This window comes from Saccostrea cucullata, unplaced genomic scaffold, assembly GCF_032062105.1.
Source record: "Saccostrea cucullata isolate Sc308-1 unplaced genomic scaffold, CSIRO_AGI_Scuc_v1 ctg42, whole genome shotgun sequence".
NCBI classification, from domain to species: Eukaryota; Metazoa; Mollusca; class Bivalvia; order Ostreida; family Ostreidae; genus Saccostrea; species Saccostrea cuccullata.
Genome location: NW_026932910.1, coordinates 202,470 through 219,505, shown reverse-complemented (window position 1 = coordinate 219,505; position 17,036 = coordinate 202,470). Strand labels below are relative to the sequence as shown.

Sequence of the window (17,036 nt, the reverse complement as noted above, 5' to 3'; positions counted from 1 at the left end):
GTCTAATTTGACATGCACCTCGAAAACAAACTTTGTGTTGGAATAGTCAGGGTGACGGATTACAATGTAAAGAACGTGCATAATGAGAATAAAAATCAAAAGTCAAACATCACCCAAATTAGACTGATGTTCCAAATCCACGTAAAATTTTGAGAAGAATAGCGGATTTTGAAACCTCTAATAATTAGATTGGAATTCAGGGTGAAAAAGATTGTATATGTTTCGGATAAAACAATTTTTACTGTACCTTGTATTCTAAAGTTTGAATTCAAAATTATGAAAATTATTTGTTTCTTTATCCCCCAACCATAAAATCTGCTTAGATGTCAATACAAGAAAAATAAACTAGAAAAAGTTTTATCTTTTTCAATACATTTTAAAAATAAATTATTCTAAAAAATTGGATTTTTAAAAACCAAACAAAGTACGTTAATCAATTCATCATATTTTTTTTTAACTTTTAACGTGATCCAACTCATCCTTTGATATTAATGTCATTTCTTTACAAGAGTTGGAAAATTATTAACTTTATGGAAAAATCAATTGATTTATATTAATTATTATTTAAAAGGATGAATAAAGGAGAATCCACCATAGACTTGTAACCTTATTATTGTGTATGTATTTATGTCAAAAAATGTATTCTTAATTATGCAATATGGAAAAAAATCAATTAAAATTTAAGATTATCAAAAAGATAAATAAGGGATAAAAATCCGCTATGTAAAGCATATATTCATTATTGTACAGTGACTTCTGTTTAATCTGACACCCGCTCAGTCAGTTTCACTTATTTAGAACCTTATATTTTTATCTAATGTGTTCTTTGTTCTTTACACTGTGAATTCTGACATCCTGTCTATTTAAACATAGTCTCCCGGGTAGTTTATGTCGGATTCGACATGTTTCACTGAATAATTGATCATTCATAAAATGGTGAATTCTGACGCGATGTTTTACAATGGTCCTTCAAAATGGAAATGTTTTCCTGAACTAAAATGCTGGACCTTTCAGTGAGCAGAAAAACATGAGCCGTGCCACTAAATTTTAAGGTCAAGATCTAGTAAATGAAAGGTGCCTACAGATTTATGAAACTTGAGAAATAAATTCCTTCATTGATGCTTTACAACTTTAGCTTGGTCAAATAAGGTGTTTCGGGGCATAAATTGTAGGTAAACAAGATGAAAAACTGTATTTTAAACTGTCATTTTCAATGAAAAAATAAGAAAACCAGTCATGAATATTGGAGTTTTTTTCGTGTTCAGCAAAGGAAATGTATGCAGATTGCCTACAGTCTCTCAGAAAAGGGTAATTAGTATGTTCATGGCCTCTTCTTTAGATCAATATCAAATTTAATATAGGTATCCGGTTTACTTTTGATATGATTTCAAATTGAATGACATGAAAATACCCTATTTTCTACATAATTCTGCTAAAGCCGTGAAGTACGGGAAAAAGAAAGTTTAAATTGATTATGACGTCATAATGGATCTAGCATCAAAAAAATAGTCTCAAGTTATTTACTAGATCTTGACCTTAAATACAAATACTGAAATGTATATGCTTCTCTCCATTCCCCCTTTTAAAAAATTTAAAAAGGGGTGCTCAATCTGCTTCAATCTGTTTAATACCCAGGAGCAGAGAAGATTTGCAAAGAATTAATGCATTTTCATTATATAATCGAAAGAGCCCCGCCATGACACCAGAACACCTGACCCTGGATCATTAATTTCACAATTTTAGAAGCAATCTCTTTTATCATAACTATAGTTAGTTTTTTTTAATACCCAAGAGCAGAGAGGATTTTTCAAAGAATTGATGCATTATCACTATACATGTATAATCAATAGAGCCCCACCCTATCACCAAAATCCCTGACCCAGGGGCCATAAAATTCATAATTTTAAAAGAGGCACCCTTTCTCATGATAACTATGCAGTTAGTTTCTTACTACCGTTGAGCAGAGATTTTCCAAAAAATTATGCATTTTCACTATGTAATCAAGAGCCCCACCTTAACACCAACCCCTGATCCAGGGGCCATGAAATGAAAAAAAGAATTTGAAGAGGCACCATTTCTTCATCATAACTTTGAATGTAGTTTGTTTACTACCCAGGAGCAGAGAAGATTTTCTAAAAAAATAATGCATTTTCACTATATAATCTATATAGCCCTGTCCTTATGCACTAAAACCCTTGGCCATGAAATTCACAATTTTGATAGAGGACTCAGTTTGTTTCCTTGAAGTAGGGAGTAAAGAAGATTTAAAGATTGCTAAAATTTCATGGTTTTGGCCCCATCCCTCAGGCCCCAGGGGTGCAGGGACCATGAAGTTCACAATTTTTGTTTCTCTTCACCAGTACATCCAAGATTGGTTGAAATTGGTTGAGCAGTTGCAAAGAAGAAGCTAAAAATGTTCAAATGTTAACTCACAATGCACATGCACTCGGGGTGACCTTAAAACTGATTTCCCTATCTTTAATGGTTTGGAATGATGACAATACTTGCACAAATGTCTTCAAATAAAATTTTATTGCAAATAAATCATTTTAATGTTTACAAAATATAGAACTTTCCTAACATGTGTTTTCAACACAATGAATAATAAGAGTATTACATGTATATGTAAATATTATTTATAAATAACAATTTTGAAGATACAAGTAAATATACATAATTATCACAGTATTTCTTTTCCAAATAAAGCTTAAATAAGGCACTTTCTGACTTTTTGTATAACAGTATCACAGATATTTCAAAAATCATTTTCAGAAGAGCACTATAAAGTATTCATTGCTCCTTTAAACCACTCTTAAAATTATCTACATTTGTAATGATTCAGAATATCAAAGTTTAGTAAAATCATGCACAACTATTTTTACTCAGTAATCATGATTATGAATTCTTTATTCTAAACATTCAATAAATACACCACTACAAGTGAAAGCTGTCATTTTTCTCTGGAAGACATGAAACATCCTTCGGAAATGTATAAAACTTTCTTGGGGAAAGAAGAAAAAATGCATGGTTGTATAGTTTGACTTCATTTAAACAGGAAGCTCAAGCATATAACTCTCCAATTTTGTCTCCAATTTTCAGTAAGTATCAGTTAAATTTGCTCTTCAAATATATTCTATTACAAATACACTCACATAACTACCATAACAATTGTTTCTTTAAAAATTGTCCAAAAATTTTTTTTTTAATAATTTAACATTTTTTAGCATGAAGAATGACTAACAAAAATTAAAAAGTGAAATCTAAAACGGGGTCAGATGGTTGATAACTGAAAATGTAATATACAAATGTATACATGTATACTTTTAAAAATAGCATTCTTACAGGTCTCACAAAAACATGAAAAATATAATGTTAACAATTTTAAGATTTCTTAATGTGAACACTAAACAGAGGATATTGCGGTGAATGAAAAAAAAAATCATATATATTTCAATTGCTGCATGAAAACTCTACTATAAATACACAGTTTCCAACACCAAATAAGACTCCTCATTTTCTCATACTTACCCTTCTGTTTAAGATGTGAACAACACAATTGCTCAATCCCTCTTACTCACACAAACACTCTTATAAATATCATGAACAGATATTGCTTTCAAAAGCAGTAAGTTAGAAATTTGAGTATATGTCACTATTCACATGGAAAATGTATCATATTCACTGAACACCTTGAATGACTGCTACATAACAATATCACATGTATCGCCATGGATACATTATATGGCACAGTCATATACGCAACAGGCAGATCAACATCCAGAACTAGAATGTGGTCTAAGCAGTATTAAAATGGACTTCAATTTCAGTAAAATAAGCATATCAAACATAGAACTTTCTTCCTTACATATTAGAATTCACGACACTGCCACATGACAGACTTACATGTTAAGTTGATGTCACATTGCCGGCTTAGATATAAAGTTACTGACAAACCACAGACTAAGACCTCAAGCAACTGTCTCGTTGTACACTAAGATGTCAAAAACTGACAAATGGCAATCATGCTATCATGTCAGGCCACTGCTACATGGCTGGAGAGTTAAGTTATTGAACAGTCATATGGCATACGTAAAGGTCAAGCAATGACTTAATTAGAGGTCAAGCGATTGCCACATGGCAGACTAATAGGTCAAGCGATTGCCACATGGCAGACTAATAGGTCAAGCGATTGCCACATGGCAGACTTTTTTGAGCATGACACGTAGCACCTTGCACTGGTCCTCGAGTCTATAACAACGAGACACAGCATCCTTCTTTCTCTCCTCCATTAAGTAGAGAGCTTCCATCAAATCAGCGTTTTCTTTGTACAAGTCCACCACCAAAATATTCCTTTTCTCACACTCAGCATACTGTAAAAAATTATATAGGATATTAATAATGCACAGACATTTGTATTACAAAAGAATTTCATTAATCTTTTCTCCAGTGTAAATACTTACATGAGCGTTAATTTTCTCCAGTTGTTCGTCTAACATCTTCTGAGTGAGTTTCAGTTTTCTAGTCAAATTTGCCTTCTCTTCTTCAAAACTCTGAACCAATCTCTTCTTTTCATCTTCCTTAACTAAGAACAAAACAAATGGTTGAAATAATGCTAATCAAGGCTAACAAAGCTTAATCAAGCCATGACATGATGCAAGAGGGAATTTCTGAAGAAAAAAAGGGGAGAGAATTACAATTCTTTACCTCTGAACTTTCGACACTTTTCATTTTCCTTGTTGTCCATGAGTTCCTGTAGCTCTCTGAGCTGTCTCTGTTGATCCACTAGATCTATCTGTAGCTTGGTAAAGTTCTCAATGTCCACTGGACTACTGGGCCGGCCTCTGGTATAATGAGCATGCTGGGACTGAAACTTAGCTAGGTCACTGGTTGCCTCCTCCAACTGAAAAAAAGAGAAAAATCAATCAAAATTTTGTTTTTACTTCAATGTGTCAATTTGCTAACTGTAAAATATATATGGAAGTATTTTTTTTAGTAAGATGGTATAACAGTATACTAATGTGTATGCGTGGTGACAATTATGATATTAAGGGGAGCAATTCTTTGAAAACATTAAGAGTTGTACTGACCATCTGTGTAACCTTTCGGAGTTCCTCCTCTAACCTCCCCTTCTCTAACTGTAGAGCCTGCATCTTCTCCTGAAGCACACAGTACAAAAATGAAAATAGTACAAATAGCCACCTCTAAGTGATCAGATTCAATACCGTGTGCATTTAAAAATGACAGTTGCTTAATCTCTTTCATACAGTATTTAAACAAAGTAGTAAATGTTTGTGTGTGATTGATAGGGTAGTAGGACAGGTTTCAGCTTGTTATGTTTGAGGCTGAGTTCAAAACTGGAATTGTCAAGGACCTGGATAAACTCTGCCTTGTGAAAGGATGGTATTTAAAATGCAATTATAGGACATTTTGGTTATTATTATTTTGGTTGAAAGTTTTAATTTAATAACATGGTGATTTTAAATTTTTGGGAGCCAGTATTTTGAAGCAATGTATGTGTTGAAAATTAGTTTTACCGACTACTTACAACTAAACATCCTGCAAAAAACAACAATTTATCAAAAAAATATTTATTATGACTTGAAATGTAAAATGGCCTAAAATATTTACCTGGTATGTACATTCCAAGAATGTGGAAAAAAATCACTTCAAAATTATTCCATAAATATAAATATATGCACTCAGAATACACATAAGATTGTCTCATTACTGACCCTTTCTTTGTAGAGGTGATTGGCCGACTCGTCAGCTTCGTGGGCATTCAGACTGTCCATCTTCTCCGCTAACTTCTTGTTTGATTCATGGCTGTTATTGTTATGCTCAGACTGAAAAAGGGTATTTTAAAAAATAGCTTAAATGTTCGAAGAAGATTTCATCTAACTCTTATCATACAATAGCAAATTCTAGCATTTATAGTCAATAACTTTAAAAATCGTCACAAAAAAATGTAATTCATTGATTGATTAATACAGTTTTTAAATGTTTATGAAAACAATAATATCATTTCTTAAACTAAAAGCAACTGAAATGGGTTTCTAGGAAATGGAAAAAGAAAGTTAATAAATGTAGATCTACTGCATATATAAATAGCAGAAATATGTTCATTTAAATATTGACCACATCTTATAGACAGCTGTATCATCAGTCAAAAATTATATGTACATGTAACTTTAAATTTTGTCTAGCCAATTAGTCATACTGAAAAGTAATTTACTGGTATTAACATGGACTTAAATTGATATTATGATGAAAAACATATGTAAAGCTAAAACAGAAATAAATTGCATGCTGGGATATTTACATGTAGCACAAGTAGATGAGAAAGTGTTATTATGAAAAAAAATTGAAATTGAAAATTGAGAAACATAAAGCAGAATGGTTCTCCTCTTTGCATGACATTGGACAAACCATATTAGAAAAATATGAATGATTGAAAGCTGTATACACAAGATTAAGGATTTGATCTGAAGCAGATTCCAGTAGACTGGATGATAAGTCTGCAATGAGCATGGCTACTTCTAATATGAATATTCTGTACATGGTTTGGATGATGAGCTATAATTCTGAAAACTCAGGAAACTAATTAGCTGTAAATTAAAAAGAAGCTCTACGAATAAACTCAGTCAGTATATAGCAAGTTAGCTTAATTTGAGCTGTATGACCAGGGATGATTTATGATTGGGGGTACCTTGGGGTGAGCGAGTTTATCGACTTGATCATCCACTCGAGTGAGTTTGAGCTGAGCTGATGACAAAGTCTCCTCGAGAAACGTGTTCCGTTCTTGTAATTTGTCAATCACGTGCTTAAGTGCAGGGAAGGGAGAAATAGTGATATTAGAACCAAATAACTAAGGGGTGTTAAGAAAGTTCGTTCCGGGGTGAAATATTTTCAAAAATTTCAAAGTAGTGCTTAACTAAAGAGAAGAATTTTCAAATTTGACAAAATCACAAGAGTATGCTTTAGATTTATGGCAAATCATTTCAAGCAAGAAATAATGGGATTCTGCTTTCATGTGAAAAAATATAAAACATCTTTAAAGCACCCAAATGATAGAAATGCCGATCATTTTGAGTGAAAATAAAGGATTATTTACTTTTGTGTCTTCATAGCTTATCTTGCATCAGACAAGCTGATGAGCCTAGCTTATGAACGATATATCACTTTTCAAAAGAATAGGTTTGTCATTTTAAAATATTTCACAGATTTGATAATTTTGGCATAGTATTTGAAAGGATGTTTTGACCTGCGTACTTAAAATATGTCACAAATATGCATCATCCATCATTTTTCTGAACGGACATCATCTGTTTTAATACCTGCCCTCCCCTTATTGATTTAACAAAAGACAGTTAAAACCTTATCAGTAGCAAGAATAGTGTCTGTAAATATGAAATATCACAAATTGTAAATATCTTTTCATCGTATTTCTTTTTGAACGTAAAAGAAAAATGTGGAACGAACTTTCTTAACACCCTTTAATATGTCTGACATTTCTAAAAAACAATTGGTTACTCTTTTTCAATCTTCAAAAAAAAATCAATATTGATTTTATATCATTACTGATTAAAACCAATTTTTTTCATTTTTTCCCCTTAACCTTCTAATTTTTTTATTTCTGAGTCATGCGGATACCTGTGCATGAGCTGGTATGACAGTGGTATGGAACTGTTTCAGTTCAAACTTCAGTTTACGACTTTCATCAATGAGAGATTTATTTTCCTCCTCTAATCCATTAACCTTTCCCTTTTATAGAGAGAAATAATACACAGCATTAAAGTGAGTTTACTTTTCAGGTGTTTTTTTTAAAAACTACTGTCAGATATTCTCTATATTTTATTTTACCTGTAAATCAGACAATTTTCCTGCATCTTTCTGCATCTCTGACATTTCCTTTTGTAATTTTTCAAGTGATTTCTCTAAAAGTTTCTTTTCTCTGTTAACAGCATCTAAAGTTGCCTTTATACAACATAAGTCTTATATTAGTTTGACATTAGGGTTTCATGCTTTCCAAAATAAGTAATGGTGAATTAAGTTATGTGCATAAAAACAACAAATTAAGGATAGCACACAACAGCTTGAAAAAAGTTATTTTATTGCAACAAACTTGGACACGATATTTATAGTCATAGCTAAATCATCATGCATGCTTTGATAAAATGCTGCACGACTATTAGTCAAACATCCTTTTTATCTTGAGTAACATTATGATATTCAGAAGTATAAGGTGACAACAGTTATAGTTGACACAACACACAATTATTTCACAACACATCACACTACCCAAACCTTCTGTTTTCCTGCTTCCTTTGATGCCTGGACCAGTTCAACCCTTACAGCATTCAAAGCACTTGCTTTCTCTTCATCAATCTCTGATAACCGAGTTTCCATGGCAGTCTTAGTCATCTGTAAGGCCTTCTGGAGCTCAGATTGAGCTTTTTCAGCCTGCAATTTCCAAAAGATGAAATAAATTAAATGTTTTCTTCAATTAAAAACTAAAAGTCCCATATACTTTATCTATGGCTCATTCTTACAACTCCTTGTTTCATTTCAATATATTTAAACTAAAGAAGAGGTGAATGTTTGTAATTTGTTGTCAATTGTGAGGATAAACAAGCAGAGACAGCGGAATGAAACAATCTTGTTAATCTCTTCTGATTAGATTGGTTCTCCTCCTAATCAAAGTTGGATGATATTTCAGTGATTGTTGCTCTACCACCACTTTATATACAAACCAGTATCTTATCCTTCTGTAGGGCTGTAATGGTCCTGTTGAGCTCCTCGACTTTCTTGCTTGGCTTGGACTCCTTACTGAATTCTTTCTGCATCGTATCTAGCTCCTGTTGTAACACATTGATCTGTTGCATCAGCTGTTTTCTCTCGTGATTGTAAGTTTCTTGTAGTTTCTCCATCTGACTCACATACTCATCCTAACCAACAAAAACCATATTCAATATTTAGTTTACAGACTCACTCATGGTAATATTTCATAACCATTGGAAGAGAAGCCCTCTATTAAGTTTATGTTTTAAGGAAGAGCCTCTTTCCTTAAGATATGACAGATATAATGTACCTTAGATTTAAATATGTAGAATGTGTTTTGTGCAAAACTATGCCACTGGTACTGTAAAAGTACTTTTCCTGTGTGATATTAATTAATGCTCTGTACGCGGTCACAAAATTATCCATGAAAATTTGCCCCATCCAACTTAATATTCATATAATGAGAGTCAAAAGATATCCTCGTAATTTTCTACCAGCAGATTGATCAGAAATAGAGATTCCCAAGAATAATGACCCCATGGGAAAACATAGGTAATCAGAGATTACAGAGCTCACCTCAACGAATGTTGTCTTTAAGTAAGGCAAAGTCACACAATTAACCAACAAGAAGTATACATTCCAAAAATGAAAATATTTTTAAAAGCAATTTTGATCTGATACTTTGAAATAGACCTACATAAAAAATTTAAACTACTTCTTCTTCATGAAAATGTAATGAAAATCCAGCATCTGAAGCAAATTTGAGAGTTTTCATCTCTTGATGCAGCATTTATGCAAGTTTGGTTTATACAATGTTATATAAGCCTTATAGTTTTTGGTAATAGACCTGCAACCATAACTTTTACCTTGTCTATTATCTGAAAAATGTATGTCCAATTCAGCATCCGAAGCAAGTCCATTAGTGTGCATCCTTAGATGTATCATCCATGCAAGTTTGCTCATTATAGGGCTCATAGTTTATTGGAAATGAAACATGCATCAAACTAACATTTTCACTCATCCACAAAAAGTAGGTCAGATTCAGCATCCGAAGCAAGCCTGGAAGTATGCATCCTTAGATGTATCATCTATGCAAGACTGGTCATTAAAGAACTCATAGTTCCTTGGAAATGAAACCTGCACCAAAAACTTTTAACTATTCACTCAACCGGAAAATGTAGGTCAGATTCAGCATCCGAAGCAAGCCTGGTAGTGTGCATCCTTAGATGTATCATCCATGCAAGTTTGGTCAACATAGGGCTTAAAGTTACTTGCAAATGAAACCTGCACCAAAAACATTAACCTGTTCACTCAACTGGATAATGTAGGTCAGATTCAGCATCCGAAGCAAGCCCGGTAGTATGCATCCTTAGATGTATCATCCATGCAAGTTTGGTCAACATAGGGCTTATAGTTACTTGAAACGAAACCTGCACCAAAAACATTAACCTGTTCACTCAACTGGAAAATGTAGGTCAGATTCAGCATCCGAAGCAAGCCCGGTAGAATGCATCCTTAGATGTATCATCCATGCAAGTTTGGTCAACATAGGGCTTATAGTTACTTGGAAACGAAACCTGCACCAAAAACATTAACCTGTTCACTCAACTGGAAAATGTAGGTCAGATTCAGCATCCGAAGCAAGCCCGGTAGTATGCATCCTTAGATGTATCATCCATGCAAGTTTGGTCAACATAGGGCTTATAGTTACTTGGAAATGAAACCCACACCAAAAACTGCACCAAAAATGTTAACCTGCTCCAAAAACATTAACCTGGTAATTCCTTTGCTGAAATTGCAGCATCTGAAACTTTGACTGGTACAATAAAACACATTTGAAGCATCTTCCATGCATGTCTCATCAGTATAGGACACAGAAGTAATTAAAAAGAAAACTGCTCCAAAAAACTTAACCTTAACCTGGGACGCCGACGCCGACACCGACGCCGAGGGTATCACATACCAACTTCGTTGAGGTGAGCTAAAAATAGTACATCTACAATATTTAAAATTGTAATTACCTAATTAATATCTTAACTAATACTACATGCAAATCTGCAAAATCAAAAAGTGACTACTGATATCCAATGGATGATAAATAATATGAATGAAACAAATTGCAAACTGAACTGAGATGAATGTTACACATTAAATGCAAATCAATCATTTCATTCCAATTCTAGTCCACAACATTAGTAGCAATGTTGATTTTCACAATGCCTCTGAATGATTCCATGAACTTTGACCTAATCTGCAATGGACCAACGAATGAATTTTAAGCTTTAATTGACATTGTCACACCGTGCACTACACACTCAGTAACATCACCTGCTTTGCCATTCTTCTCTGCCTCTCCTTGTGCCTCTAATAGTAAATGCATTCCGTGAAATACAACAAAGTCTGCAATTAGAGGCAGCCAAATCAAATCCAGTGACATGACCTTTGACCTGATGACCTTACCTTTAGCTCCTCCCTGATGGCACATGCCAGCTCCTCCTCCAGTCCTTCCTTTTCCTCCTCGTATTTCCTCAACATAGCCTCTCTTTCAGATTCCATCTTGTCCTCCAGACTGTGAAGCTGCTGTCGTAAGAACTGCACCTGCTCTTCATATTTCTTCACCAACTCCTCTTTTTCCTTCTCATATCCCTTATCTGTGGGGAAAAAAAAATATTGAACACTTTGTCAATTTGAATTTCCTTTAGAATTTTCTGCTAAAAGTTTCTTCCCATAATTATTGTGTGATACTATGATTTGAGGAGAATCCATTACACAAAGGAGCATAACTCTTACTAAGCGAAGTCAATTTTTTTTACCGAGCTGATTTTTCTGGTGAGCAAAACCTTTCTCCATAGCCAGCCTCTCCTTCTGGAGTTCTTTCATCATGGCCTCCTTCTCCGTCTCCAGGATGTCCTTCTTGTGCTTCTCCAGGAGGCCATAAAAATCCTCCCTCAGTTTGCCTTTCAGAGCGGCTTCTCCCTATACAATATTGTCAATACATGTACCGGTACTTAATGTGAAACTTTCATGAAGTGTAAGCTAATTACAAGAAAATTTAATTAGACAACCAAAGTTGACATTTTGTTTCTTGAGAACTGCCATGCACAACATCAAGGATGAGTCAATGTCCACTGCAGTGACACTGTATTGCAGATTTCAAAGGGTTTTCAGTGTTGAATGATAGCTCAAATTAAACCCTTTTACTTACATGTATACATACAAATGTATAAATCTATTTTGTCATTCTATCCAATTAAAAATATCAAGGTATCACAATGCACTAATTTAAATAAATGATAAATAATACAAAACTTGAATCTTTCATCCAGGGAGTTAAACTCTCTCAATCAAAAGAATTAAAGTAACTCTTACCTGTGCAAAGATATTTTCGAAGTCTTGTAAATCTTTGCGGTATTCATTTTCTTGTTTTTGAAGTTCCTTTTCAAACTCCTCCTGAAGTTTTAACTTTTCCCATTCAAACTGTTGAGTCATGTCCTCTATTTTCATAGACAATTGCACCTTTTCCGTCTCTAAGTTTTTTATTGCACTTTCAGTACCCACTAAAGTGGACTCGAGTTCATCTTTGAGTTCACTCTGTTCTTGCTCATACTGAGCTAAGAATTCCTCTTTCTGGAAAGCTAATTGTTCTTGCAAGTCATTTTTCTCTTGCACCAACTTTTGAATTTCCTCCAAAGAACAAGCTAGTTTCACTTCCAAGTCTTTGTCCTTTTTACTTTCACTTTCCATTTGTGAAACCTGAGCCTGCAGTTCTCTTTTATATTCCTCTTGTAAACTGAGAAAAATAATTTAAACTCAAGAATATTTTTTCTTAAAACTCTCTATATATGTATCTATAAAGCTTGATCCATTACAGAATCTCCGAGCCTTACCTGTCAATGATTTTCTGCTTCTCCTTTTGGAAATCCTCTTCCATTGCTTTCTGTGCAGAGGAAAATTCTCTCTCTTTTTCCTCCATCTTGATTTTAAAGTCATTCTGGAGATTCTTCTCACTTTCCTTCAGAAGTTTTTCCTGAAGATTAATCAGAAAACCATGCAGATGTTGGACCTTGAGAGATACCATATCTTAAAAATTTATCTATACATCCGCAACAGAAATCTAGTTTGACAAACCTGTTCCTCCCTGAATTTCTCTCCTAGTTCCTCCTTTTCCTCTTGGTATTTTTCCTCCAGTTTAAGGATCTCCTCCCTGTGACTCTTCAGTAGTTCCTCTTTTTCTGTTTGGAATTTTTCCTCCAGTTGTGATATTTCATTCTTGTGGGTCTGTTCTAGATCATTCTTTTCCCTTTCATTGTGGATTTTCAGATCTGTGATTTCTTTCTTCAGGATCTCAATGTAGTCTCTATCACTCTGTATGCTACTTACACCTATAAATAAATCACATATCCACTTAATGCAAAATAGCAATATCAAACATTGTGTATTGAAATAAGGGCAATTCATCTATGTAAAACTTGAACATCAATTACATTTAACACTGCAGAACGTATTACCGTAAATCTGGAAATTTTTACTGTAGATAAATTTTTAGCAAATTTGCGCGTGCATTGAATTCGCAAAAATATTTTTCTTAAAAATAAATCAACAGGCGAAGAATTTTTTTCTGAGAACCTTTTTTTTTAACTCAGTGAATAGGTGTCGGTATCATTTTTAAAAGAAACCTGTTTACACTAGTCTACTATAACTACAAGTTAATTACCCGTGCGTAAATTGTCCTCATTATATGCAATATCGTCCGATGATTTGACAAGCACTGAGGCGGTATGCCCCTTTTCATTAATTATTTTAATCAATTAATTTGTCAATAAAGAGAGAACTGTCATTTTATCTAACCGTGTATCAACACGGGCGATAACTCAAACTCAGTGCATTTACTAGAAAGTTCCAAATGTAAATGCGGCGTGTAAATTTTAGGTGAGACAAACGTTGAGAAAATTAGTTATATTTTTTTCTTCATTTGGATTATACTTTAGGTTAAAAGGCATACACAACCTCTAAAATCTTTGTCATAATTGACTTAAAAATTATTTTCAGTGCAAATCCTTTTGTATTTTTATCAAAATTGTTTCTTTTGCAATATCTTGCCACGTTGTGGGTATATTGGTGGTATTCTAACTGGGCATATTATTTGAAACATAACCTGATATGAAAATCTTCAGTGATTTTTATTTTTAGCACCAGTGACAATTCTCAAAAATTTGAAGCGTAAAAATTAATCAACAGCTTTTTGACCCAAATTAGCAAAAATAAATCGACGTAAAAATTTCCAGATTTACGGTAATCAAAATTCAATATATAATTTCCCATACTTTGAAAATCTGAGTAAAATCTTCTACTAACCACAGCCAAATAGAGAACCTTTGATAAGCATACTTGTTGTTTATCATGAATTCTTTTTATTCATTACTTACTACAAGTGTCGTCATCATCAGCTGGGGCCAGAGGGAGTCTTCTCCTGACCCTCCCAGGGTGATTAGGGATGTGTAGACCCTCATCTTCTGAGTTCTCTGTAAACCAGAATTAACACTATCATAATTTGATTTTTTTTTCATATTCATATAGAGAAAAATAAATATCATAAAACATTTTCATTTAGCTTTTATTTTAGATTTCATGTTCTGTGATTGAAAGACTTCTTTGATCATTTTTCACAAAACAATGCCTCATTTAAAAGTGTTGCTTGTGCAAAATATATGTCTGTGAAAGTAACTGCAGCATAAAATATCAATCAACTAATTTTTTTAAGCATTTCACTTAAGCAAAGATAAGTCAAAAGATAAATACATGAAATAAATACAAATAATAGAATGAATAGAGAAAAGATTGTTTTTAATTATTAAGCTAGACTGTGGGCCTCAAGAAATATTATTACATCTTTCAGTATATACATGTATTATAGCAGAACATAAATTCATTGTGCTTTTTAATCAGATACATGTAGTTTTCAAGTTTTTTTAAACACTTTATATATGGGACGAAGTATATCAGGTGAGAGGAAATATAGAGTATATACAAACTTGGTACACTCAGTGTATAAACTGGATGTAGAGGAGTCAACAGTGAGAGGTGGTTGTATATATACATACAAGCTAGAGAAAGCCACAACATCCCAGAGGTCTGTGTTAGTCCACATCTATAGGAGGATGAGGACCGAGGAGACAGTTTACCTGAGGACACTGAGGAGCGAACTCCTCGTTTGGTCTTAACATAGTCTGACAAGAAGGACCCCTCCCTGATGGGGATACGAGACCCGAAATGGGGGGTCAGGCCGCCTGAGTGCTCACTTTTATTGCGGGAGCCGATCTGTTGCTGGAGCTCTAGTACTTGGGCTGTCAGTTCATCATTCATGTCCTTCAGCCTCTGAAATATTGTATTGTGATACAATACACATGTTGATGACAAGCGAATCAAAGTATCAACTTTTTCAATAGAGAAAACAGTTTCAATATTTGACAACCCTCTTTCATTAAGTACATTTTAATGTGATTATTATAATGTTTTACAGGGAGAGAGGGCAGAAAGAATTTTTTTTAAAGATAACCATACCAACAAATTCTTCAGCTACAGTATTAATTAGAGATATAACTTTGATTGAATATCTGACAAAGATGTCCTTTTTCTAAGCTTATCAAGTTTTCTACAGACCTGGTTTTCTGAGGTAGTCCTTGTGAGTTTTTCTTGGTGAGATCTTTGTTGTTCTGGGGTCATCAGGTCAGAGGCTTCATACTCCTCCCACTTTTATTCAAAGGAAAGATTCATTAGCCAATAAAATCATCAGATCAGGGAAAATATGCTAATTAGAACAAAAAAGCTGTCAATCATGGTACCTTTTGTTGTAGTTCCACCACTCTCTCAAAGTCTTTCTGTAACTTCGTATTTAACTTTTCACTCTCTGCCAACTTCTCATTTGTCTCTACCAATTCTGCCTCCATTTTTTCCATGTCCTGTAAATATGCAACACAGACTTAAAAACTGGTGCATCACAAAAAAAAATTTCAACGAAATTTCTCTTTACTTTTAAACAGTTTCTTCAGGATTTACAGGGAGTGCCCTGGATAAGGAAATTATGATCATTCAGTATTTGATCTTTTGTTGATCCTCAAAACTTTTAAGGAGTTGAAACAAACAATTTCTTATCAAATCATACTCAGTGACATCCCTCCCTACCTTCTAAGTGGACATCAATCTGAGTCTCAGTGAGTTATGTCCCTTACCTTCTGAGTAGATATGAGTCTCTGTGAGTTCTCTCCTTAACCTTCTGAGTAGACATGAGTCTCTGTGAGTTCTCTCCCTTACCTTCTGAGTTGACATGAGTCTTAGTGAGTTCTCTTCCTTACCTTCTGAGTAGACATGAGTCTCTGTGAGTTCTCTCCCTTACCTTCTGAGTAGACATGAGTCTCTCTGAGTTATCTCCCTTACCCTCTGAGTTGACATGAGTCTCAGTGAGTTATCTCCCTTGAGTTCTCTTCCTTACCTTCTGAGTAGACATGAGTCTTAGTGAGTTCTCTCCCTTACCTTCTGAGTTGACATGAGTCTCTGTGAGTTCTCTCCCTTACCTTCTGAGTTGACATGAGTCTTAGTGAGTTCTCTCCTTAACCTTCTGTGTAGACATGAGTCTCTGTGAGTTCTCTCCCTTACCTTCTGAGTAGATATGTGAGTAGACATGAGTCTTAGTGTGTTCTCTCCCTTACTCTCTGAGTTGATATGAGTCTCAGTGAGTTCTCTCCCTTACCCTCAGAGCTGACATGATTTATAATTCTCTCCTTGGTTCTGTGTAGACATGAGTCTCTGTCGAGTTCTCTCCCTTACCTTCTGAGATTTTAATAATCAATTAATCGGTATATTTCAGCACATATCCTTCATATAGTTCATAAGGCACGTAGTTTTCTTAAAATCTGGTTTGAAATAAATTATAAGATAATTATTTTTGAGTTCTCTCCCTTACCTTCTGTATAAATAAAATATATTTGTCTCTCTTTGGGTTATCTCCCTTACCTTCAGAGTTTGACATGAAATGTCTTACTAGTTTAAAAAATTAATTCCATATATACTTTAGATGATTATGTAAATTAAAACCTATGTGAGCTTCTTTTCCCTTACCCTCTAGCTGAAAAATGAGTCTCAGTGAAATTCTTAATCCCTTCATATATACTGAGTAAACATTTTGTCTCATTGCACCTTCTCTCCCTTAAAATGAAATTATACATTTTATATAAAATGAGTCTATTTTATACAGGAGTTCT

General features: G+C 33.9%; 1 protein-coding gene across 5 annotated transcripts in view; it reads right to left on the bottom strand.

Moving 5' to 3' along the window:
• Positions 1–3,297: 3,297 nt before the first annotated feature.
• LOC134236438 (ninein-like) overlaps positions 3,298–17,036 on the bottom strand; it is a 53,713-nt gene continuing 39,974 nt past the window's right edge. For 4 of the 5 annotated variants that reach the window (XM_062718613.1, XM_062718614.1, XM_062718615.1 and 1 more), the window contains 20 exons: positions 15,621–15,737; positions 15,439–15,528; positions 14,961–15,153; positions 14,205–14,300; positions 12,907–13,160; positions 12,666–12,805; positions 12,148–12,568; positions 11,592–11,754; positions 11,239–11,429; positions 11,107–11,142; positions 8,751–8,945; positions 8,305–8,460; positions 7,861–7,974; positions 7,651–7,761; positions 6,707–6,820; positions 5,733–5,843; positions 5,088–5,156; positions 4,705–4,900; positions 4,461–4,582; positions 3,298–4,370 (listed from right to left, as the gene is read on the bottom strand). In XM_062718613.1, coding sequence (XP_062574597.1) covers positions 4,182–4,370; positions 4,461–4,582; positions 4,705–4,900; positions 5,088–5,156; positions 5,733–5,843; positions 6,707–6,820; positions 7,651–7,761; positions 7,861–7,974; positions 8,305–8,460; positions 8,751–8,945; positions 11,107–11,142; positions 11,239–11,429; positions 11,592–11,754; positions 12,148–12,568; positions 12,666–12,805; positions 12,907–13,160; positions 14,205–14,300; positions 14,961–15,153; positions 15,439–15,528; positions 15,621–15,737 — 3,078 coding nt within the window. In that variant the 3' untranslated portion in view covers positions 3,298–4,181. The remainder of the gene's footprint in view (positions 4,371–4,460; positions 4,583–4,704; positions 4,901–5,087; positions 5,157–5,732; positions 5,844–6,706; positions 6,821–7,650; positions 7,762–7,860; positions 7,975–8,304; positions 8,461–8,750; positions 8,946–11,106; positions 11,143–11,238; positions 11,430–11,591; positions 11,755–12,147; positions 12,569–12,665; positions 12,806–12,906; positions 13,161–14,204; positions 14,301–14,960; positions 15,154–15,438; positions 15,529–15,620; positions 15,738–17,036) is intronic. The other variant, XM_062718617.1, reaches the window with a different exon arrangement.